The sequence below is a fragment of the Triticum urartu genome, chromosome 1 (genome assembly GCF_003073215.2).
Source record: "Triticum urartu cultivar G1812 chromosome 1, Tu2.1, whole genome shotgun sequence".
Taxonomy (NCBI): domain Eukaryota; kingdom Viridiplantae; phylum Streptophyta; class Magnoliopsida; order Poales; family Poaceae; genus Triticum; species Triticum urartu.
In genome coordinates, this window is record NC_053022.1 from 193,720,286 (window position 1) to 193,746,036 (window position 25,751).

A 25,751-nucleotide genomic window follows, 5' to 3' on the forward strand; every position below is an offset into this window, starting at 1 on the left:
AGCTCAGGGTAGAAAAACCGCAGCCATGTTATCCGGAGCTAATGATTGCAGAAGCGAACCGAACCAGCCGTCGCCTGAAAAGCCATTCTCCCGCGTGGATAAGCCCTGTAAAAAAGGGATAAAAGGCGGGCGATCGGCCTGGATGAAATGACGGATCAAAACTCCAAAGTAACACGTACGTACGTGCCACCGCGAAGCGAGCGCGCGCACGACCTAACCGATCGTCGCCCGTCATCCACCGCGCCTGACAGGGACCCTCCTCCTCCGTCCTTGGCCGCACGCACGGACGAACGGGAAGAAACAAAACACACATACAGACAGATGGACAGCCCGGAGGGAGCCATCGACCGTCGTCCTCGTCGAGCCCCGTCGCCGTCGCCGGCTTTATGGCCCCCGCCCGCCCGCCCGCCGTGGCCGTGGCCGTGTGGGGGACGCAACGTACGCAGGTTGCCGGGGGGCTGGGCGTGGCTTTGTCTTTGGCGTTGCTTAGTCGTGGGGGCATCATAGGATCGGAGCATTCTTATCCGAGAGGTGCCTCCCCCCTGGAGCTGTACTACGTTACGTACGACGAGATTGGAGACTGGGGCAGAGCTTTCAGCGCCCGCAAACTGTCGCGCTCGCTGTCCTTCCCTCCTCGTCCTTCTCTTCTCCTATCCTTTGGTGGGCACGCCGCCACTCCGCGGAATTGTACGCTCGCAGCGCGGCTGCAACACCTGTATGGCTGAGATGCAGATCCGATCCGCCGGCGTAGGCGTGGTACGCCTGTAGCCACCTTTACTGACTTCCGGTCTCAACCTCAGCTCAACTGACCACTGGCATGTGCCTTTATTTAGAGCCTACACTGCTCCATCTTTCAGAAAACCACATGCGGTGAGCTGCATATGGACATGGCAGGCTAGCTGATTTACTGCTGAACTAGACTGGTCTGTGCTTTTACAGTTGACTAGGTAAAAAATCACATGACAACACAAGCATGCATGGATCAACAGGAGGAAGATATCAGGTACGATGAGACAGGGACTAGAGGAGACTGAACTGAAAGAATAGATAGACTAATATACAAATCCAATCTGGCCGACAGTCTATCAGGAGTACAGGGAGGGAGCGGGTGGAATCGAGGTGAATTCGTTCACCCAAATCACATCTGTCTTTAGCCACTCTTTTCACGGGGATTACATCACATGATACAACAAACAACATCAACAAGCAAGCATTAGGCTGACACCGAGAGAGAGAGAGAGAGAGAGAGAGAGAGAGAGAAATTAACTGGCACCGTCCAGATGCGCCGCCGCTGCCTGAATTAGCCAACTTGGTCTCAAAAGTTACGCAGGCTACCTACTCTTGAGCGACGCGGTGCTGGATTTCCTCGATGAAGAGCTCGGAATGGGCTCTTTCACGGGCGATGGAGGGAAAGGGGAAGAAGACGGGGGAAGCGCTCTCTGGCTCGAGATGGAGGAGAAGCAGCTCAACGGGTTTCGCAGGCGGCGCTTCTCTGAATCCTCGGGCTGGCTGTTTGGATCATGGCCGACCGGGGAAATCTTGAGAGACTCCGGGAGGAGGCAGTTGCAGATGGCACCTGTAGGAAAAAGGGATAAAAGCCAGTTTTTAAGGACCTCAGGAAATCACCAAAATGCTATGACAAGCAAAAAAAATAATAATTGATGTACATGACAAGAATCTCATTTCTTCTACGACTTTATCTGGACAAGAAATGAAACTACACCGACCATGGACAGTTGAACTACATGTTCAGAGTTTCATGTTGTGCGGAAGCTGGCCCATGCTGAATGCAATTCCTGTTTAAAACTGAAAACAGAGACTTCTCAAATATCTAGCAGATGATTAGGCTGCAACAAGATCAGGTGTCAAGTGCACTGTCATATATTGCCTTTTTTTGTGTGGTGGAGGGTTATATTCTTTTCCTAATCTATCAAGGTCTCCAGTCCAATCGCTGTAAAGATTACAGAATTGCACTAGCAGATGATGTGATCACAAAAAGTACAGCTTTACACAACAATTTGGTAAACTACATTTCTAGAAAATAAAGTGGCAATGGAATTTAATCAGCAAGAATGATGGCCGTAACTGTCAAAGTGCTCAATGCATTCTGACCATGCACTCAACATTATCACAACTGCCTATCCTTTTGGAATAAACAGTTGACCATCTAATAATAATAAGCATTAGTGCTTGCATTAAGTTATGGTACCTATTCTGGCGAGTCGATTCACCCATTTTGGAATTTTGCTGCCGGTCAATTTGTAACACATATCCTTGCAAAAGTGGTTGCAATTCTTCATGATAAGATGGTAAGAATCTCCATTGTAGTTTACTGACTGTAGCTCCATGAACTGCCTAACTTGGATGGGATCTAAGCACGTCGTACCAAGGAATATTGATCTCCTGAATCTGAAACCAGGACATTGACGAGGTTCTACCTCAAATACTCCGCTTGTGGGATAATCATGTGCTCCAAATGCATATTCGACGCCATGAACTGCATGTGAAGAAAAAAAAAAGGCAATCAGACTACAATGTTATTCAGATCAGTTCTGTACTCCACAAAAATTGTCCAGTTTGATTTGCACGAGGACAGTAAAACAGAAGAGCCAGGTAGGATTTTGGTGTTGTTTTAGAGGACCTGAATAAAGGTTTAATTGTTGTTCCACCTTTTCACAAGCAGACCCAATTGGAATAAGCTAAAGCTAACAAAAGCTCTAGAGAGAGCCCTAAATATCCATCCTCTTGTCCTGGCAGCGGACACTGGACTAAAGGGATCCAGGAAGATCCTTACCTCATGTCTAAGAGATGGGTCTACATATGTATACATGTAAAAATATTTATTTATTCACCTTCCGAAGCTACCCATTTGGGAAAGAAAGATTGAAGTCTAAGCCATAATGCCATATAGAGCGGTCCCTCAAAATCAAGAGAGGCAAAGATTATTTCATTCATCTATAGTTTTCGTAGAAGGGAAAACATAGGCTACCATCCCATATTTATCTCTACCGAAAGAAATAAAAGATCAGAGGCTATGCCTATACATGAGTGTAGCAATATGAGCTAATAACAGCAGCAGTAGCACATATGAGTACATGATGGAGCTTATATAGGCTATGCCAAAATCTGTACTAGATGAACACCTGAAGCATCGTATGCTAAATTGCTATGATACTGGTGGCAAAGATATCATTAGTCGCATTACAACCACAAAAACCTGATGGTCAAAATAAGCGCTATTATTTACCTAGAACTCCACTATGCAGACATGAGTCGTTCAGGTAAGGGGATTACTTGTTATTTTAATGCACAGTCGAGTAAGTAACAACTTGATTGGAGAATGGTACATAAAAGTAAGCTGCAGCCTATTGATAGTTAACATTAGCCGTTATGAGCTAGTTGGAATGATCTGAACAATCCAGGAGAAATGGTGACTAATATAGCATCAGTGAAGTCGTGTTGGATTTATAACTCGAAACCAAACAGAAATGAGAAAAGAAGAATGAAAAGAACTGGTGCATAAATAGTACGTTTGCTTAAAAAGATGCATCTGACACAAATAAGTACCTTCAATGCCAGAGTGAAATATACCAAGGCCTGCCCAATATATGTAGCCATTCATGGGTGTCAAATCATACACATTAAGATAAACCGGAGTATCATTTGGAGATTGACCGGATGCCTGAACCTTGGGAAACAGAAAGAAGCGCATGGTGGATTTCCTGCTCAACTGCAGAGGCACGAGGGACTTCCATCCAGGTCGTTTTGTCCTTAGTTTCATATTCCTTCACAAAATAAAGTCAGATATCAATATATGAAGGATCTAGTTCAGAAAGATCAACAATTGAGAACGTCAACTTTCTCTGAAATGGTTTTCCCGAGGTAGTTTAACAACTTCTCATTCTACACAAATAATAAGGGGCGATTAAAAGTTAAATAAAGATTAAATAATGAATTATTTATTTTTGAAGAGGCTAAATCTAATTTCAAGGACTTGTAAAATAAAAGCAGGAAACTGAAAAATGTGTTAAACCGCCCACCTTTGTGAAATATGAAAGGAAATAGTTAGCATGCGCTTAACAAGTCTAAGCTCCCTTAACTACAACATGTGCACTAGATTTAGCTGCATGGTAGGAATCTGAAATCTCTGGAGTAATTGAAAATGCTAGGAGTTTCTTAGTATGCTCCCACAGAACAGAGTTGAGTAGCTCACTCCTTTGGCAGCTGAGTAGCTCGCACAGGCTGCTACCACACACGCTTTTAAGAGGCTCTAATTTGAAGGGGTAAAGACTATATGAAAGAGCAAACAAATGGGCACCCAATGTACTCAACCTAGCTGGCTGGATCTACGCTCTATCAAATATTAGTTCTTCCACATTTTGCTGGTGAGAATAGCAACTCTATATTAGAGTCTGATTCTTCAACATTTGATTGGTGACGGTTCCGCATAATCCTTCAATCTACAGTCACAACAATTACTTCAGGGCAAACACGCAACAGCAGCAACAAAAATTCAACAATGCACCAGCCATGTAGGTACCAACTTTGGCTCCATGTACCGCTCCATTCCATTACTGCGAAGTAGGAATTCAGGCTTTCAGGGACAGTGGCGTAACACATCACCTAAACTCCAACAACTGTTTTGGTACAAGTAAACAAACTGCTATGGTGCTATGAACACAACGATTGGTAGTTTGGTACTACCAAACTGAACTAAACCCCCTAAAAGGTACAACGGCTCGCTCCAACTGAGGGGAAATGTAATCGAGTCTTGCTACAAATTTCAGAGAAGGGGTCAGAGGTTTGCAAAACTCAAACATTGTAATCGAATCCTACCGACTCAAAGCGCCCATGCTTTCAAGCTCTAATTTGGAGCTGTAAGATTATATAGAGAGCTATTGCATACAGAGAGAGCCAACAGATCGGATCTGTTTCTCCACTGTCACTCAATGTACTCTACCTAGCTTTACCCTCTACTGAAGCTTGATGCTTCTACATTTTGCTAGGGGCAATGGTAACCCCATATTGAAGTTCCAGGCATGTGCATTCTTTTTGTGACATTGCCACATGATTCTTCAAATCTAGACCTGAAGCAAACACCTGAGGAAAAAGAATAAGATGGCTCTTTTTCAACAATGCGCCAGCTCGGCTTTCAAGTACCGGCCCACTCCATTACTGGGGAGGAGAAACTCGGGCTTCCAGGGACAGCTACATCGCCCAAACTCCAACAACTGTTTCGGTACTAGAAATAAAACAGAGCTGGACTGCAGCTGCTGCAGCGAAAGCTACGTTTGGTACTAGTACTGCCAACCTGAAGTGAACCGACCCCCTCTTCCAAAAAGAAGAATTTGACGGAGATGCGCGTGCTGGAACTGAGGCGGGGGACAAAAGAAGGAAGGATGTTGACATGAAATGACCAGCCCGGCCGCAATTCCACCCTGCACGCGCGCTCCTTGTGCCGAATCGAGAACAAGAAGCGAGCAAACTCGACGAGTAGACGGCCCGGGGAAGACACGGGGCCGCAGATCCAAGCCAAGATCTCGCGGCACTGGAGTCAAAGATTGGGAAGCAGCTGCAGGCTTACCGCGGGGGAGACGGAGGCCGGCCGAAGGGCGACGGGGAGGGGAGGGGAGGAGCGAGGCCAATGGCCGTGGCCCGGCCGCGACGGCGCGGCGTGGGGGCGGGAGCTGGAGCTGGGGAGCGGAGGGGAGGGAAGGTATCCGAGGGAATCCTTGGGGGGGAGGCGCAGTTGTGGTGGTGGAGTGGCGTTGGTTCTGGTTGGGTTCGGGGAGGGGAGGGGACTCGTGATGGCTGGGGAAAGGCACCGAGGAGAGGGGGCCGCCCCGTCGCTCGGGGTCGTCTTTGTAATTTATCGCCTTGTCTTTTCCGTCCCCTCGCTTCTTTTTTTGAAAGCTCTGCCTTTTATTCCTAGGAGTACATTATTAACTGGAGCGTGGGAGACCAGGACCAGCGGCCGCCGTGGAGGGCTGCGCTCCGGCGGGTTTCAGGGCACGAAATGGAATTAAAGATGAGCTCCGTTGATCTCTAGTAGCACTGCAGTTTTTGAATTCATAATCTTTCTCACGAAAATAAAGACGTCCTGCGACTCAAAAGGCTTCTGATAAAACTCTTGTAGCACAGAGGATCAAAGAGGCCCTGACTCAAGCATGCTAAATCAGAGAGTCATACATGTATGTGTTGGCCGTAATCTTAAAATGTAACGGCCCGTAAAGGTTACAGATGTATTCGTGTCGCAATGATCAGGCTGCCACTGACTGTTTTTCTCCGGGTTTTTGGTGCGCATGTCGTCGCCAATTGGACGTTTTTCATCATTGACAAATTGCGCGAGAACCGTCTCTGGAATCTTTGGCTACTCGGTGCCATGTGGAACTTAATTATTGCATGATAGCTCCCCCCCAATCTCAAGAAACATGTGACTTCTTTCCGTGAAATGAAATCAATTTCTTGGACGCCAACTTTCATGCTCCATCTGGGTAATATAGCAGGATTTTTTTTATCATTATAATAGCACTCAAACATTTTATTTTTGTGGAGTGCATTTTTCTGTCTGGCTGTAGATTGAGCCGTAGTAGTCAAACTTCACACTACAGTTTTGTAGCGTGTACAAAATTTTGCAAGAGGACATATGGCATCTGCAAAGATAGAAATCATAGAATCAACCATGTAACTTAGGGTCAGACGATGAAATCACTTGTTCTTAGACTACCCATAGTGGGAGTAACATAAGTGGTAACATCACACTTATTTAATCAAAATAGATGATGTGGCATGTAATTAATGAAAAAAGAGAAGTATGTGGTAACATAACTATGTTACTATAATATCACACATATCAAGAAAAGATGAGTCTACAACCTAATAAATAAAGTGATGCATGACACAACACATATGTTAGTACCCACTGTGAAAATAGTAACATAGACTAGTAACCTACTCTAAGTTACTCTCCACTGTGACTAGTCTTAGTTGACTATGCACAAAGAGTTAGCATTAAATATACTAGCTAGCCCAATGAAATCAAATCTAGAGCTATCAATTGAGTACTTTCTATTTTCATACTAGTTTTACTTCCCTCCAACAATTAGGACACACCATCTTTACTATTTAAAGGGGAATGTATACGCGTTGTTGTTCAACCATAGCCATTAATGCATAATAATTTAAAAACCGAGCGATGGACCAATTTAAAAATTAAGTCATTAATGCAAATCATTAATTAGGCAGACGAGTAATTATGTCTGTAGATGATTAGGAGTAGTGACTTTCCCAATCTTATTTTCCCTATAGTCTACGCAATCCACTTTTTTCTAGATATTCTTTCTAAAATTGTCCATAATATATCGCTTCACATGCCACGACTCTTCAAATATTGATTCATTCCATAGCAACGCACGAGTATTTAGCTAGTATTTATAATGGTTGAGAAGAAAACTTGGCATACATATATTGGGTTATTTGTGGGAGAGGATTCGTGGAATGCAAGGGTGTGGGGCATACAGATTGTGGATCATCTGATTGCCTATTTACCTCACGATTCGGAAACAGGTTTGGTTTTCCATGTGCTTTAGATCTTAATTACCTTAGACTAGTAGGACGCTCGTGCGTTGCTACGGGCTAACAATGCATTATAAATAAATGACAAATGATTAGTTGTTTTCAAGGTCGAAGCTCATTTCTTCCGCGTACGTTCGGGAGTGTTTGAACATGAAACAGGCGCCCAACAGCAACACAAAAAATCCCACCTCACGCACACCCTTCCCTTTTCTTTCAAACATGATTATCTCAATTTAGTCATGCAAAGCAAAAGCACAACCAATAGCTGTTTTGAGCACCAACGCAACTACTCGAGTAAGGGCCTCGAGTCAGGGCAGATAGGTGCTCCACACTGGCACCCATTGGGGCAGACATACACACAAGACTGACTGCATCCATGCCTCCACGCGGAACTCTATCACCTAGCCCATGGTGACTCTGGCTGGCCCGTATGAAGCCTCCGCGATAAAATCAAACCCACACCAAGAACAATTCCACAAGTTTTGATTTTATACCGATAAAAGAAAGAAGAACCTACATTCATGGAACAGCTACAAGTAATCCAGAAATAAGAGAAGAAGGTCTCTACATGGCTCCTTAGAGATCAGTGACTCTCGGCCGTTGGATCATTTCCCTTGATGCGTTTTCGTCCGTTGGATCGACATCTGGAGGAAGCTGGGCCATTGAATTTGAGACGATCACTGCTGAAATGAATAGTAATGGCAACAAAATGTAAATACCATGCCCCACCAGGGCATTTCGGTCATTTCGCGTGGTGGGGGTATAAAAGGGGGCCACTCAACGGAGACCTAGCAGCCTCCTCCCTCGCTCGATCCTGCAGCCGCCTCCCTCCCTCCCACGCAGCCGCCTCCCTCCTCCCTCGCTCGCTCCTCATCCGGCGACGGCGGCAACGGCTCCGGCGCCCGCGTTCTTCCTTCCCCAACACGCCACCGCGTGGCCCCGCACGCCTAGGCGGCTCCCACCAACCACGGCGACGGCGGCAGCGGCCACGGAGGAGGGCGGCGGATCAGCGGCGCCGGCGATGGCGTCCGTGGCGGCGGTGGATTCCTGCCATCCACTCGATCCCGCGCTCGATCTCCTAGCCCCTCCTCTCCTGCGCTCGTTTCCCTGTTGTCTCTCTCATGCCATCGCCAGCCCATCTCCTCTCGCACTTCCCGTCGCCGGCCTCGAGCTGTAGAGATGCGCCAGTGCTCGACCCGAGCAGCGCGGTCCCTTGCTCGTGCCAGGGGTGCCCCTCCTCCTCAGTCCTCGTCCGTTGCTCTGCTTTTCGAGCACAGGCTGCCACTGCCACTCGGCGCCGCGGCTGCGCCGTAGCTCGGGCCGCAAGCACATCGCACCATGGTGCTCCACCTCTGCTGCACTCGTCGATCCGTAGGTATGTCACTATTTTGTTCCGTTTTGGTTATTGGCTACTGCTAATCTTTATTTTTTCATCTTTTTTTCATCCAGATTGGTCCACGGTTCATGACCTTCTGGTCAATCCCCTGGTCGGTGACTCCTTCGATCTGTGCGTGCACATCATCTATTAGCAACCTCGTCCATCTTTGTTCACGGATCTGCGAGTCAACCCCACTTCTCCTCCTTTGCCCTCCTCTTCTTTCCAGACCTAGGTGTAGGATTGTATGGCAGTATGCATTTTTTGGCTCGCTCTGTTCTGCTTGTAGATCATGTCCTTTCTGTTAAAGGCCAAAAGTATTTTTGTCTTTGTGCATTGGATGTTTGTCGTTTCCTTCCTTCACTGCTTGTTTTTAGTGGAGCCTAGATATATGCCTTTTGTTCATTGTCTGGATCTTTGTAGGGCCTATGATTGTTGGTCCTTTCACCTTTGTGCATGGAATGTTGGTTATTTTGTTTCTTTGCTTGTTTTATTTATTGTTTCTTTCTACTATGCTCCTATGATTCAACAATAACCGAGGCAAGGGTGTGATGATCTGAGTTTCCAAATATTAAATTGCAATTATGGTTTAATTGATGTTTGCATTAGTGAGGAGCATGGGTGGTCACACAAGCAGAATGGCCACACAAGGTGTTTTTCTCAATCAGATCACATGCATCTCTTAAAGATAACACCATAGCAAGTATGATTTACAGATTATTAGATATTATCGGTCTATGCTTCGTGTGTTTGTAGTGTTCCTAAATCTAGATATGTTGTTTACATATGTGCTGATTTCTGTGACTAAATAGACTAGCAGTTCTGTCAATGGTTCTAAATACTTGCAGCTAGGAAATACCAGTCCCCATACTGGAAGGCTTGTCTATTTTATGTCTTGAGTTGAAAGAATTATTGCCAATTCTGTCAAACATATCTATTAAAATAGTGCTTCTCTTCATATAGTAGAAATAATTATATGATAAGCTAATGCAGCTACTCGAGGTAATAGAGAGGAGAAGAGAAAAGCTTTGCTATGGGATGGCATCTTTTTGTTAGGCACATGAATTCTTATTCTGAACAAGTTTAAAATTTGACATGGCGCCGGTTTGTAGGTGCTTTTCCCATATGTATAGATCAGATGCTTTCTACACGCTCTTGCTCTTCATAGATCATCTATTTGTCAGGCCTATCACTTTATGAGTTTCAAATAACAACCTAGGTCTCGCAGAATGCAACTAGATGAATTTTAGGCCTATGCTCACTCGCCGATTGTTGTAGGTGTTCTCTCATTGTCGTACTACTGGCCACCTCTCCTCTCCATGGCGCTCAATTCTGTGACATGAGCCTGTTTTGTGTGCAGCACGGCTATCCCAATGGTGTAGCTGTCATTGTACAGAGTTGTAATTCCTTGTCGAAAACCTTTCCAATTCAGGTATACCACCTCCCTCCCGTCTTTTTTGTTCTTTTGTGCGATTCATGATTTATGGACGTGTGATGTGGAATGTCTTTAATGGTAAATTTTTGGCTCGTTGTTTTGTGGTCGATACAGCTGCAAAAGCAGATATGCAAATTTGAGACCAATGATACTATGCTTACTAAAAATAACAACTCTGATAATTGCACAGACGATAGGTCTGAAACTTTTATTTACATATTTAGCTTCATTTTTTTCTGATAAGAGTATCCTCAAAGTATGGCAACTATTCACTTACTTAATTGTTGTTGGCCTTTTCTTCCTTTACTTGTACTCATCGAAACCTTTCCCTTTTGTTTGTAGTGGTGTCAGCTATGGCCTGGAGAGAGGTGTTTAGACTCCCTAAGATGGTATATGTCGCTGAGGAGACGTGATCTCCGAGCAACCCTTCTCATAGCTCGCAGTCCAGGTCGATGCCAAATTCAACTTCCAGGAGGATTTTTGTGCTGTGGCTGCAAGTTCGTGTTATCAGGGGGAAATATCTTTTGTTTGTTTCTTATATTGTTGATGTGGGTGAGTTGATTTCTACCTGATTTGTTTCTTTCCATCTTGATCTGTGTAGCATTAAGCATTTGAATGGAGCACATATAGGCATGCCCCGGCTCATCTTAGGTGAGTGTGGATCTTACATTGTTCTGTTTTTACTAGATGTTTATTCGCCTATTGTGATGGCATATCTGATTGTTTATATTGTGTGACATGTATTCTGTGCACAGAGTCACTTGGTTGTTTGATGCGTTCGTGCTCGTCGGCGGGACGGTGCAAGGCGCAACTCTGACGCGGTTCCTCGCCGGTTGGATGGCGTTCAGGCGCAACCCCGGCACGCACTGAGTACTGTCTCAGCTATAACCTCCCTCGGTGAGCTCCATCTTCCATCTGCTCCTCTGCTTCGGCTACTGTATGGGATATGGCCGTGGCAATATTGATGTGGTGCTCGTCTGGTTCATGCTCTATGCCCTACTCATGCATCGGTTCCTACTTGAGCTCTGTAGTTGTGGATCCATGCTATCTTAGTGTTTGCAGGCTGCTTTTCATGTTTAGTTGCTATCATAGGAGCTCATTTGATGCTCTGGTTTACATGTGGATGCCCTGGTCCTATACCTATGCTCCTGGATTTGCTAGATTGATCAGTGGCGTTTGTGCTAGGGCGATGATGATTAATCGTGGCTAAAATAAGTGTGCCTTTGAGCAGTCGAGGCACTTGTGGGTATCAAGTTGGATCCTCCCTCTTGTCTCTAGAATCCTTTTTGATCCTGTGATACTTGTTGTTGTCCTTGGATGGTCATTCTTGTTGAGTGATAACTAGGGCAGCTCCACTGTATAAACAGATTGATCTAGTGATAAGAGATGACGTGGGTAGGTTATATGATCGAGGAAAGGCAAATCTGAGCCCACTATGCAATGAACACTGAATCCTTTCTTCCAGAAACATGAGACGGATCGAAACCTGAGCGTTCTCAGTGATTAGAGCATTCTGACCGTCCGATCGTTTCCCTAATGTGTTTTCGGGCGCCGGATCTCGGGCTCGGCTCACGTGGATATTTACCAGATCGTTGTGAGCCGTCGGATAAAATTCCAATGGCAACAAAATGGGCGATGATGATTACCTTGGCTGAAAGTAGTGTGCCTTTGAGCAATCGAGGCACCTGTGGGTATCAAGTTGGATCCTCCCTCTTGTCTCTAGAATCCTTTTTGATCCTGTGATGCTTGTTGTTGTCCTTGGATGGTCATTCTTGTTGAGTGATAACCAGGGCAGCTCTACTGTATAAACAGATTGAGCTGGTGATAAGAGATGACGGGGGCAGGTTATATGATCGAGGAAAGGTTAATCTGAGCCCACTATGCAATGAACCATGAACCCTTTTTATTTGTATTTAAAGGTGTTGCTTATTTATGCTCCAGTGTTTATAGCCATCTTATGTAAAGGTTTCTTCTCTCATATCTTCACTGCATATAAGTTGTTCTTGATCTTTTATTGTTTGTTGTCGGTTCTTAATTTAATCCGATAAAGGGTAAGTTGCACTTTGTCGGTCCATTTGGGTTGTGGATTTATTTATTATGATGGCGAGACACACCTATGGCCGGCGGACTGCTGGTCGTTGATCCGGTGCCTCGGCCTCCTGCAGCTTCTCCAACCACCGCTCCCGACGAGGACCCGACTGAGGTGTGCCCTCCTCTCCTCTCCTCTCATCCCCCTGCGCAGCTGTAAGTGCTTGTGTGCAAATCAAGTCAATCTTTCTCTTGTTCAATAACCATGGAGGTAATGAAAATAGCCAGATTTTTTCTTATAGTATTGGAAGTTTTGTTAGTGCCATGCAACTGCATACACAGATGTGGTATTTTCCAGTTGAAAGGTAGCAATGTCTAAAGTTAAATGGTTTCCATATAGTGAACTTCATTGTTTGGCTAATGGTTATTTTAACTTAAATGACCTGGTAATTGATGCACATCTGTTTTCACCTTTTATCTTAAAAAATTGTTGCATGCTCGTGTTTTGTGCTTACATGTAAGGTTCATGTGCCTGGTATTCTTTCAGGTTATTGTCAGCTGATAGATAGGAATTCAGAGGAAGCAACTTATAAATGGGGGGCAATGATGTTACTATTTCTTTTCCTTTTATTAGCGTGCATGCCAGGGCTGACTGCCTTGTGCGTATCATGGTGAGGAGTAGCAGCAGTACGTCGGCTCGGTCCCAATGGCAATGTTGTTTGTTATTTTGTATTATTCAACCACATATGTATGTCTCTTTCTCATGGCCATGGTAACTTGAAAATCTGCAGTGCCATATTTGCTCGCTCTGCCGAGCACCGTGGAGGAGGCAAGGGGCCATTATGGAGTAAATCAAACATTTGATGAGTGCCGCACGCCTGCATTCGATGTCGGAGAGGTCAGATTACTGCATTTTTATGGTGCCAGAAAAATTGTTTTATTTTCCTCAATTGCAACTCCAGCTCTTCTCATTGCACATATGATGCTCACTTTCACAGATACATTAGGGGGGAAATCGATCTCGAAAATGATATAAGAGGCATGTTATGATTTAAGGGTGTTTTCCACTTCGTCACACCAATTGCAAGGTGTTTATTACCAAGGGTGTTCATGAGAACCTGTTTATTCTATTTCAGAAACAACTTGAGATTAAGTATGAATCAATGGAGTTGATTTTGATCCCCATAGCCCTAATATGTGTTTTGCATTAAGTGATGATCCCACTTTGATGGTTGGATGTTGAGAACGGTGGTTGTCGTTACTTCGAGGATGGGTTTGTTTTGTGATGGGTGCATGGTGCACTAGAAATATTTACCACTTTTACTTGACCCAAAATGGCATGAGATTAAGGATGCATTGGAGCCAGGGCAGAGGCCTTCTGATTGGGTGGATATTGTTGTTGGGATCTATCATATGAAGCTTAAATTAGAGAAAGTCTGGGCGAGCTTTTGGCCCAATTAAGGCTGGTACTATGTTCTGTTTAGTTTAAATCAAATGCACAGTTTCTTTTTATTCTATGTTGTTATGTTTCTTTCGGTTGGTGTTCTAGCTAACTGAACTTCAACATGTTTGCTGCAGTGTTGTATACCGCCGAGTTCCAAAAAACGAGGCTTGCCACACAGGAATATACTCGTCTGGCGTAAATGAGACAAAGGTGAGGTCGGTGTTGAAAGTATCGAGTCATTTATTTCCTTTGAGATACCTAATCCACTAGGTGATCCTCTAGGATATGTTTCAGTTTCTGAATTCATGATGCATGGTCAGTGTAGTGAGATGGATGATAAATGCATTTGCATGAAAAAATGTTGTTGCTCAAAATATTTTCCAAAATTGTTAAGAGATTCAGCTATCATTGATGAACATGGGTTTGCCTTATACCGACGTCGTGATGATGGTCGGACAATTTATAAAAATGGCCATTATCTCAACAACAGATCAGTAGTACCTTATAACATGACATTTTACTTAGAATGTTTCAAGGCCATATAAATGTGGAGTGGAGTAATAAGTCACAAGTGATGAAGTACCTGTTTTAGTATATTACCAAGGGTGCTGATTACTCTAAAGTTCTAGAAAGGCTATGAATTGATTTATATTCCCTCCGTTCCAAAGTTGAGTCACTTATTTTGGGATAGAGGGAGTATATGCAAAACAAAGATATCTCTAGGTAGAAATGTGTGCTGCAGTTGTAATTAGAGATCGATGTCGGATCAGTTTTTTGATTTATGTATTAGCAATTTGTTTTCTTTATTAGGAAGTCAGTGCCTTCTTTAGTAATCCCTCCGTTCCGATTTACTCGTCGTGGTTTTAGTTCAAATTTGAACTAAAACCACGACGAGTAAATCAGAACGGAGGGAGTACGTGTACAATTCTCATCATGGATGTTCACTTTGGTGCATGCTATTTTCCGTAGTCATAGGGATGGTATTTACCTTACTAAAATGGCAATGGCTCTTTATATTGTTAATTCTAGCTAATTGGTTGATTAGTATCGCATAATATGATTCATAGAACACTATAGTATTTTTTATTCAGAGAAAGCACTTGATAGTTGGGGATTCAGAAGAAGAAACTAATAGATAGGACGAGCCTTGCATATACATAAAAAGAAAATCTTGCTGTGGGTCTCAAGTTTCCTTTTTTGGGTTTGCACACAAATCCCAAATATTGCAGTTTCTTTCGAAATCCATGTTTGTGCATGTCTAATTTTTAGGAAAGATTTGCCCGTTGCATTGTGTAATACTATCTGTTATACAGATGTTTCTGAATTAGTATACTCTATTTTGATAAGCCAAGAAAAAAAGAATCCAAGAGGTCCGGATATTTATGGGAAGTGGATCTCATGTTCCTTCTTCTGTTTCTTCTTTTTTTTGAACAATCAAAGATAGTAGGAGAGGCTCCTACTGACGTATTTTTATATAACACAACAAGGTTACAAGATATCCACCATCCATGGTATTAGTGTCATTTTGGGCCCCTAACTTTGGGAGGCCTACTAAAACTTTACATGTGGATGTGGTGGTGAGTACAGGGGGTATCAAAAGTGTTTAATTTACAGAAGCTACAAAGTTTTGTATTGGCGCCACTAGGGAAGCTTTGACCCTATGAGTGAGTAGGATCAGGTCTGACTTGAGTCTTCTTTTGCAGGAATGGAGGATTCTTCTGTTTCTTCTTGCTGAAAGGAGGATTTTTTTTCTCAGGCTACTGTGGCTGCTTTCTGGTTCTTTGTTCCTTGAATTTTGATTTCTCCGTTCCCTCTTTCCTCTTCTTCTTTCGATCTTCCTATGTGCAAAATAAATTTAGGATGTTGCCTGATTGACTGTATGTTGTATAAATTAAAATACAAAGTCGATTTTAAAACTGTCGGTTATTCATATGGCATTAGTTAGATAAACAAACATGTTATTATGTATCCATTAGACAAATAAGTTTTGCTAAAATTGGCATGCAGAACAATGGTACCAGAGAAACATTCTTTTAATTCTAATAGCGATAGTGCCAGGTGGATCTGCCCATTTTTTCTGTAGTCTTTAGATGGCAGTTCCTTACCTCCCCTCGTAGTTGAGGGATAGATCTTGGTTTTTGGATCTCTCAAGTTCTTCATAGTGTCAAGCAGATATAAATCCCAAGTGACTCAAAGAATAGAGCTATGCTCCCGGCAACGGCGCCAAAAATTAGTCTTGATAACCCGCAAGTATAGGGGATCGCAACAGCTTTCGAGGGTAGAGTATTCAACCCAAATTTATTGATTCGACACAAGGGGAGCCAAAGAATATTCTCAAGTATTAGCAGCTGAGTTGTCAATTCAACCACACCTGTAAACTTAGTATCTGCAGCAAAGTGTTTAGTAGCAAAGTAATATGATAATGATGGTAACGGTAACAAAAGAGTAATGAAAGCAAAGTAATGTTTTTGGTATTTTGTAGTGATTGTAACAATAGCAACGGGAAAGTAAATAAGCGTAAACCAGTATATGGAAAGCTCGTAGGCATTGGATCAATGATGGATAATTATGCCGGATGCGGTTCATCATGTAACAGTCATAAAATAGGGTGACACAGAACTAGATCCAGTTTGTCAATGTAATGTAGGCATGTATTCCGAATATAGTCATACGTGCTTATGGAAAAGAACTTGCATGACATCTTTTGTCCTACCCTCCCGTGGCAGTGGGGTCCTTATGGAAACTAAGGGATATTAAGGCCTCCTTTTAATAGAGAACCGGAACAAAGCATTAACAAATAGTGAATACATGAACTCCTCAAACTACGGTCATCACCGGTAAGTATCCCGATTATTGTCACTTTGGGGTTAACGGATCATAACACATAATAGGTGACTATAGACTTGCCAGATAGGATCCAGAACTCTCATATATTAATGAAAACACAATAGGTTCAAATCTGAAATCATGGCACTCGGGCACTAGTGACAAGCATTAGGCATAGCAAAGTCATAGAAACATCAATCTCAAAACATAGTGGATACTAGGGATCAAACCCTAACAAAACTAACTCGATTACATGGTGAATCTCATCCAACCCATCACCGTCCAGCAAGCCTACAATGGAATTACTCATGCACAGCGGTGAGCATCATGAAATTAGTGATGGAGGATGGTTGATGATGACGACGGCGACGAATCCCCCTCTCCGGAGCCCCGAACGGACTCCAGATCAGCCCTCCCGAGAGGTTTTAGGGCTTGGCGGCGGCTCTGTATCGTAAAACACGATGATTTCTTCTCTCCTATTTTTTCTCCCCGAAAGCAGTTATATAGAGTTGGAGTTGGAGTGTGGGGGTCTCCAGGGGGCCCATGAGGTAGGGGGGCGCGCCCTAGGGGGGGCGCCCCCCACCCTCGTGAGAAGGGTATGGGCCCCCTGGTCTTCATCTTTGGCGAGGATTTTTTTTACTATTTATTGTAAGATATTCCGTGGAGTTTCAGGTCATTCCGAGAACTTTTGTTTTCTGCACATAAAACAATATCATGGCAATTCTGCTGAAAACATCGTTAGTCTGGGTTAGTTCCATTCAAATCATACAAGTTAGAGTCCAAAACAAGGGCAAAAGTGTTTGGAAAAGTAGATACGACGGAGACGTATCAGGTTGCTAGTAGTACTTCCATTGGTCTCCTTTGTATTTTGTGCCAATTTTTGACAGTAACATAATATTTACGCATTTGAGCAGTGTAGTACTTGAAATTTATGTTCCGCTAAACTCATCGGGAGCCGTTTCGGGCCTCGAAACCAAAACCATCAATTAATCTTTACCTTGTTCCCATCACATTCGAAAGCCCACCTACTAGTACGTACCAAACCTGAACGTGTTCCCACTATGCAGGTATTAGTACTAGTGCTAGTACTTAGGTTATAAAAAGGGGAACTACCTAACCGAAAATTACTCTACCTTTCCTCCTCATAAGTGCTTCTTCTTCGTCCGTCGTTGCCATGGCCGGTGAGTAGAGCTCTAGGTCGAGAACTACTCGTAACAAGGGAGCAGCAACCAAGGCTGCGGGAAAAAAAGAGGGCTCGCCGCCACGCAGAGACCTCGAAAGATCTCTCACGGGCAGGCGATGGCTCCCAGGAGCGCCCTAGCCGCGGAGGCAAACATGCCGAGCCGGCGGAGCTGGAGTCGTTATCCCTCGACGGCATGCCTGATCAGCTCAATAAGAACCTCAATAAGCAGAAGGAGTTCATCCAAGGCTTGATGGAGTTGCTGAAGGAGAGCCTCGATGACATGCCCGCTGAGCTCAATCAGCAGGGGGGTTGACCGCCGGCTTGGTGATGCTGCTGAAGAAGAGCATTGCCTCGGAGAAGAAGGCGACCGGTGAAATCCTGCGAATTCAGGAGGACAAGGCGAAGCTCTGCCACGATATCGACCTATTGAAGGAGAAGAACGTCGGCTAGAAGAAGCTGCATGAGAATAGTACTTCCTCGATGAAGTTGCTGCAGGCCCTCGTCATGGAACAGAAGGAGGAGTTGGCAAAGCTCCGCATCAAGCACCCGGCTGCTGTCAAGGTACATAATGCGGCCGTGGAACAGATGATGAAGGCTCGCGTCGAGAAATCCCGCGTCATGGACAAAATGAAGAAGATGGCGGAGGAGACACGCAAGGAGATGGATGTCATGGAGGCGATGAAGAAGCAGTTACGACTCCACGGCAAATTAGATCATTTGGGGTGATAATCTTCCTTCTTCTTTTGCTCCTGTGTTTCATCTTTTGCTTCGGGTGTTTCGCCGCACGTGTCACGTTCTCTGCAAGGCATGAATAGAACAATGGTTTTTTAGGGAATGAATAGAACAATGCTAACAATGAGATGACTAGCAAATTAGATCATTTTTTATCGCCATATGGCACTGGGCTGCCGTGTTTCGTGCTCCTCCGTCGTAGTACTACTCCAGTGGAAAACTTGAGTATACCGCGCGGTTCTTTGATCCTCCTCGATCAGGTCGTCGGCGCATTTATATGAGTAGTCAAATCACAAGGCCCCGCCTTCCAGCAGTAATGAGCCGTCAAATCACAAAGGCCCTCGCCTCTCGTGAAACTGACCAAGCTAGACTGCCCCGCCCTCTAGCCTTTTAAAAAATGTATACTTTTGTACAACAGTAGTATCGATGGATTGCGCCATGGAGCAAAACTTGAAATTAAAAAAAGTGGTACATATAGAGAGCGCTCGTCGCCAAATTATGCATATAGTACTATTAAAAAGGCTAGTCACGATAATGGTGTCCAGCACAACCCACCCCTCAAAAAAACTAAGAGGGTGCTTGGATACGTTTTAGTCCCATGACTAAAAGTAGTGGGACTAAAACATGCTAGCCTCACCCATGCTTGGATCCAAATACTAAAAAGGCTAAAATCAAGTTAATGAGCATTTATTATCCTCCAAACCCTCCAATCCAGAACTCGCATGTGTTAAAGGAGAGGAGTTAAATGAGTAGAGAGAGGACTAATCCACATTTTAGTAGGGGTACCCCTGACTAAAAAAATTTAGTCTCAAGACTAGTTTTAGCCCCTCTTTAGTCAGGGGTGCTTGGAACTTTAGCCTCTTAAAGAGACTATTTTTAGTCAGACTAAAATAAGTCCCTTGGATCCAAGCTCCCTCTAAGCATCCTGGAATTCTTTGACAAAACTAAGCACCCTGAATTTCTTTGACAACTAAACTGCTGGCTATATGATGTTGGCCATATATATTGTACGTATATAATGTGAAGAAACAAGTGGTAGTACTATACCAACTAAAAGATGAAATGTAAGAAATACTAGTATTTACGTACTGAAGAGTTAAAGTAACGAGAAGAAACATAACATAGTTCTGCTGGGGGCTCAACACAACACACCCCTCAAATTAAATTAAGCACACCTGAAATTAAACTTTGCAACTATTCCGGTAGACAGTGCATTAGAACCACCATGAGCAACGACACTGCCACCTTACTCGGAGTCCTCATCCACGTCCTCGACTTCGTCCTTGTCCCTCTTCCTCTTGGCCGATATTTCTTTGCTTGAACCGCACACTTGGCTGTTGCTCTTCATCCAACCCTTGTAGATATTGAAGCAAAGGTAGCCATCCATTGCAGCATAGTGGATGTGGTCTATATCTAGTACATTCCGCTGCCATGCATGACGATGAAACTTGTATGGCGGTTTCTCCAGTTTACCGTATGAAGGATGAACCATGGCTCCTGCCAGGATCAGCATTGAAGGCTGACGAGAGGACACCAGCCGATTCTTCTGGAGGTCGAAGGTGTTGCCTACAACGAGGCCTATCCGACGCAGGACTTCTTTGTCGTTACCAAAGTGTACAGTAACGAATTTGACTAGGTTTCTCTCAAGGAAGTCCTTAAAATCCTGGCACTCAACGTCGGCATGGCATATGTGGTAGACCAAGCATAAGTCATGCACGCAAACCTGGATCACGGCGGGCTTCTTCCTCTCTTCGTCCTTTAGATCCTTCTCTCGTCCCAGGACTGTGGTGTACTCAACATCTAGCCCAGCGACCCACTCATCATCTGAGTCTTCGAACATGCGTCTGAAGCGAGAAAGGCATCCTTTCACCGTCGCGGAAGAACGGGTGTAGATGACGTCGAACTCATCGCCCGTGATGGTTCTAACCTTGTACTCACCGCCGATCGTGGAGATTTGGGATGCCATGGATTTGGGAGGAGGGTTAGGATTAGTGGAACTGCCGTAATGTGAATGGACGGGACGACTAGGAGCGAACCGCCGTAGTATTGAAGGACGTGCGGGGACGAGTAGGAGCGAACTGCCAGCATGCGAACGGCAGGGTAGTGGCTTTCCATTCTCCCATGATACGGGCTTCCGAGAGCCCTTGGATCTGAGATCAAACGGTTGTATGGCGTGATTCTAGACCTATGGGTGAATATCCTATCCTGGAGGATTATTCTGCAAATTTTCAGCAACTTAGCATGCGACCGTTTGATCTCAGATCCAAGGGCTGCCAGCAGCCTGTATCATGGTTGCGCCTACCACGACTGTCGCGTCGCTCGCGCGGTCGCGCCCTTTGTCGGGGATATACCCCGCGGTGTAAACCGGCCGGAAGTTAACCCGGCTGGACTTGGCGGTTTATCTGAAGACCCCGCTGACACTTGGTGAGTTACTGGCGACCCGCCCTGACCTGGCGGTTCACAAGCAACCCACCTGGTCATTATGACTCACTGGTGATCCGGCGTGCGGGATCAACGGATGACAAGGCTCAAAGCCCAGAAGGTCGGTTCATGTTTAACGGTGGGCCGGTTTAAGAGGAAAGGCAGGAGGAATATTATCTTACAAGGAGCTAAGACCTGGACTTGTATCCGGTTTGTATTAGAGATAGACTAGTCCTAATCCTAATAGGACTCCACATGTAAACCGCCCCTTCAACATATATAAGGAGGGGCAGGGCTCCCCAAAAGGGGGGAATATTGACAAGTTCCACAAGTTGGACAAGTTATGTTTATACAATAGCTCTCGAGATAGAGCACTCTTGTAACCGTGATCATCATCATCAATATCAATGAAGCAGGATGTAGGCTTTTACCTCCACCGTGAGGGGCCGAATCTGGGTAAAATATCGCGTATCTCGTCCCGCTCAACCCCTCTCAAGCTACCACATAGATGCGTTGGCCTTGCGACTAAGTCCTGACACTAAGGACATCTGCCGTGACAATTCCACGACAGTTGGCGCCCACCGTGGGTTAGGCTATCTGATGTTGGCATGTCATACATAGTCATCACTTAGTCACTCATACTACAACAAGGTTGGCTATAAGTGTATTTTTTACTCCTCTCTATCTCTTTCTTCGTACTCCCTCCGTCCCATAATATAAGAATGTTTTTGACACTAGTGTAGTGCCAAAAACGTTCTTATATTATGGGACACAGGGAGTACTAGTATTTATTGCATTTGCCAAGGAGTGACCTCTTCCAATGAAATGGTGTTGCTAAGTTTTCTTCATTTAATTAGCTATAGACTCAAAATTGTCTTTTCACCTAGGTACACGCGCTTAGCACCGTTTCTTCCTTGGGTCACCAAACTAGTCTCTCTCTTCTTGATTAACTTGCCACATCAGACTTTATGCCTATGTGGCAAGTTTAAGCACCTGTAGGAGTGATACGTCTCCAACGTATCTATAATTTTTTATTGCTCCATGCTATATTATCTACTGTTTTAGACATTATTGGGCTTTATTTTCCACTTTTATATTATTTTTGGGACTAACCTATTAACCGGAGGCCCAGCCAGAATTGCTATTTTTTTTGCCTGTTTTAGGGTATCGAAGAAAAGGAATATCAAACGGAGTCCAAATGGAATGAAACCTTCAGAAACGTGATTTTCTCATCTGATAAGATCCAGGAGACTTGGACCCTCCGTCAAGAAAGCCACGTAGTGCTCAAGAGGTAGCAAGAAGAATTTTTGGTGCCGTTGCCGGGGAGTCTGCGCAAAAGTCAACATACCAAGTACCCATCACAATCCCTATCTCCTGCATTACAGTATTTGCCATTTGCCTCTCGTTTTCTTCTCCCCCACTTCACCCTTGCCGTTTTATTTGCCCTCTCTCTCTATATCCTCCCTCTCTATCTGCCTCTTTTGCCCGTTTGCTCTTGTTTGCTCGTGTGTTGGATTGCTTGTTTGTCGTGATGGCTCTACCTATATTTGGCGATCTTCACCTTAAAAGGTTAGAGGAGATCGAAAACAATGTCAGGAAGTTTATGGTTTTGCAATTTGAGCATAATAATTTCTTTAGAAATGAGCTTAAGGAACAAAAAACTTTCATGAATTATATGAATAAAGAGCTCGGTGATATGTCTAAAGAATTTGATGGTATAAGATCCCAAATTGCCCATCTTGAAAAATTAACTACTGAAATTTCGGATATGCAAGCTACCTTAGTCAATAAGATGGCCGCTAAACCGGATTCCTATGAAAATAATGATGAAGATCTAAAAGTTATTGATGTGTCCCCTCTTAAATCTTTGTTTTGCAATATGAATCTTGATAATGATGGAACTGAATATGATCCACCTTTACCTAGAAGGCGTTCTAAGAATTCGGAATTTGTTGATCTTGATGCTAAATTTGATAAAAGTGGGCTTGAAGAAATTAAAACCCTAGATGTTGCTAAACCCACTATTATGGATATCAAGGAATTTAACTATGAAAATTGCTCTTTGATTTATTGTATTTCCTTGTTGCAATCCGTGCTAAAATCTCCTCACGCTTATAGTCAAAATAAAGCGTTTACTAAACATATCGTTGATGCCTTGATGCAATCCTATGAGGAAAAACTTGAATTGGAAGTTTCTATCCCTAGAAAACTTTATGATGAGTGGGAACCAACTATTGAAATTAAAATTACAAATTATGAGTTTTATGCTTTGTGTGATTTGGGTGCTAGTGTCTCTACTATTCCCAAAACTTTGTGTGATTAACTAGATTTCTGTGATTTTGATGATTGTTCTCTAAACTTGCATCTTGCGGACTCCACTATTAAGAAACCTATGGGAAGAATTAATGATGTTCTTATTGTTGCTAATAGGAATTATGTGCTCGTAGATTTTATCGTTCTTGATATAGATTGCAATCCTTCTTGCCTTATTATTCTTGGTAGACCTTTCCTTTGAACGGTTGGTGCAATTATTGATATGAAGGAAGGGAATATTAGATTTCAATTTCCATTAAAAAAGGGCATGAAACACTTCCCTAGAAAGAAAATAAAATTACCATATGAATATATCATGAGAGCCACTTATGGATTGCCTACCAAAGATGGCAATACCTAGATCTATTCTTGCTTGTTATGCCTAGCTAGGGGCGTTAAACGATAGCGCTTGTTGGGAGGCAACCCAATTTTATTCCTTACTTTTTGCTCCTGTTTAGTAATAAATAAATTATTTAGCCTCTGTTTGGTTGTGTTTTTTGTGTTTAATTAGTTTTTTTGCCAAGTAGAACCGTTGGGAAGACTTGGGGAAAGTCTTGTTGAACTTGCTGTAAAAAACAGAAACTTTAGCGCTCACGAGAACTGCTGTAATTTTTATTTGGAAAGTGATATTTAGTTAATTATTTTTGCAGATGATTAATAGATAAATTCCTCACGTCCAGCAATTTATTTTAGAATTTTTGGGGTTCCAGGTCTTGCGCTATCTCCAGATTACTACAGACGGTTCTGTTTTTGACAGATTCTGTTTTTCGTGTGTTGTTTGCTTATTTTGATGAATCTATGGCTAGTAAAATAGTTTATAATCCATAGAGAAGTTGTAATACAGTAGGTATAACACCAATATAAATAAATAATGAGTTCATTACAGTACCTTGAAGTGGTATTTTGTTTCTTTCGCTAACAGAGCTCACGAGTTTTCTACTTAAGTTTTGTGTTGTGAAGTTTTCAAGTTTTTGGTAAAGATTTGATGGATTATGGAACAAGGAGTGGCAAGAGCCTAAGCTTGGGGATGCCCATGGCACCCCCAAGATAATCTAAGGACACCTAAAAGCCAAAGCTTGGGATGCCCCGGAAGGCATCCCCTCTTTCGTCTACTTCTATCGGTAACTTTACTTGGAGCTATATTTTTATTCACCACATGATATGTGTTTTGCTTGGAGCGTCTTTTATGATTTGAGTTTTGCTTATTAGTTTACCACAATCATCCTTGCTGTACACACCTTTTGAGAGAGCCATACATGATTTGGAATTTGATAGAATACTCTATGTGCTTCACTTATATCTTTTGAGTTTATAGTTTTGCTCTAGTGCTTCACTTATATCTTTTAGAGCACGGTGGTGGATTTGTTTTATAGAAACTATTGATCTCTCATGCTTCACTTAGATTATTTTGAGAGTCTTAATAGCATGGTAATTTGCTTAAAATCCTAATATGCTTGGTACGCAAGATTTAATAAAACTTTCTTATGAGTGTGTTGAATACTAAGAAGAAAGTTTGATGCTTGATAATTGTTTTGAGATATGAGATGGTGATATTAAAGTCTTGCTAGTTGAGTAGTTGTGAATTTGAGAAATACTTGTGTTAAAGTTTGTGATTCCCGTAGCATGCACGTATGGTGAACCGTTATGTGATGAAGTCGGAGCATGATTTATTTATTGATTGTCTTCCTTATGAGTGGCGGTCGGGGACGAGCGATGGTCTTTTCCTACCAATCTATCCCCCTAGGAGCATGCACGTAATACTTTGCTTTGATAACTTCTAGATTTTTGCAATAAGTATATGAGTTATTTACGACTAATGTTGAGTCCAGGAATTATACACACTTTTCTTCCTTCCACCATTGCTAGCCTCTCTAATACCGCGCACTGTTCGCCGGTATCATACCCCCACCAAATACCTTCCTCAAAACAGCCACTATACCTACCTATCATGGCATTTCCATAGCCATTCCGAGATATATTGCCATGCAACTTTCCACCGTTCCGTTCATTATGACATGCTCCATCATCAACATATTGCTAGCATGATCATGTAGTTGACATCGTATTTGTGGCAAAGCCACCGTTCATAATTTTTTCATACATGTCACTCTTGATTCATTGCATATCCGGGTACACCGCCGGAGGCATTCATATAGAGTCATAATTTGTTCTAAGTATCGAGTTGTAATTGTTGAGTTGTAAGAAAATAAAAGTGTGATGATAATCATTGTTAGAGCATTGTCCCAGTGAGGAAAGGATGATGGAGACTATGATTCCCCCACAAGTCGGGATGAGACTCCAAACGAAAAATAAAAAAAAAGAGAAAGAAAAGAGGCCATAAAAAGAGAAAAGGCCCAAATAAAAAAATGAGAGAAAAAGAGAGAAGGGACAATGTTACTATCCTTTTACCACACTTGTG

General features: G+C 43.3%; 1 protein-coding gene across 2 annotated transcripts; it reads right to left on the reverse strand.

Annotated features, from left to right (window-relative positions):
• Positions 1-1,031: 1,031 nt before the first annotated feature.
• Positions 1,032-5,824, reverse strand: LOC125553797 (deSI-like protein At4g17486). Of its 2 annotated transcripts, none has more exons than XM_048717500.1 (4): positions 5,585-5,824; positions 3,568-3,785; positions 2,210-2,497; positions 1,032-1,576 (listed from the first exon to the last, which is right to left on the reverse strand). In XM_048717500.1, the coding sequence occupies exons 2-4, from the start codon at positions 3,779-3,781 to the stop codon at positions 1,332-1,334; spliced, it is 747 nt and encodes a 248-aa protein (XP_048573457.1). In that variant the 5' UTR covers positions 3,782-3,785; positions 5,585-5,824; the 3' UTR covers positions 1,032-1,331. The 2 variants fall into 2 exon arrangements, with proteins under 2 accessions (XP_048573457.1, XP_048573453.1); XM_048717496.1 differs by lacking the exon at positions 5,585-5,824 and adding an exon at positions 5,312-5,550.
• Between the last annotated feature and the right edge of the window lie 19,927 nt (positions 5,825-25,751).

What these genes read in the sequence shown, in the direction of transcription:
- LOC125553797 (XM_048717496.1), bottom strand. Translation starts at nt 5,409, where the DNA reads ATGTCAACATCCTTCCTTCTTTTGTCCCCCGCCTCAGTTCCAGCACGC. An exon ending in ATTTCACTCTGGCATTGAAG is followed by an intron (nt 2,498 to 3,567) that starts GTACTTATTTGT and finishes CTTCACATGCAG; the next exon opens with TTCATGGCGTCGAATATGCA. An exon ending in GAATCGACTCGCCAGAATAG is followed by an intron (nt 1,577 to 2,209) that starts GTACCATAACTT and finishes TTTTTCCTACAG; the next exon opens with GTGCCATCTGCAACTGCCTC.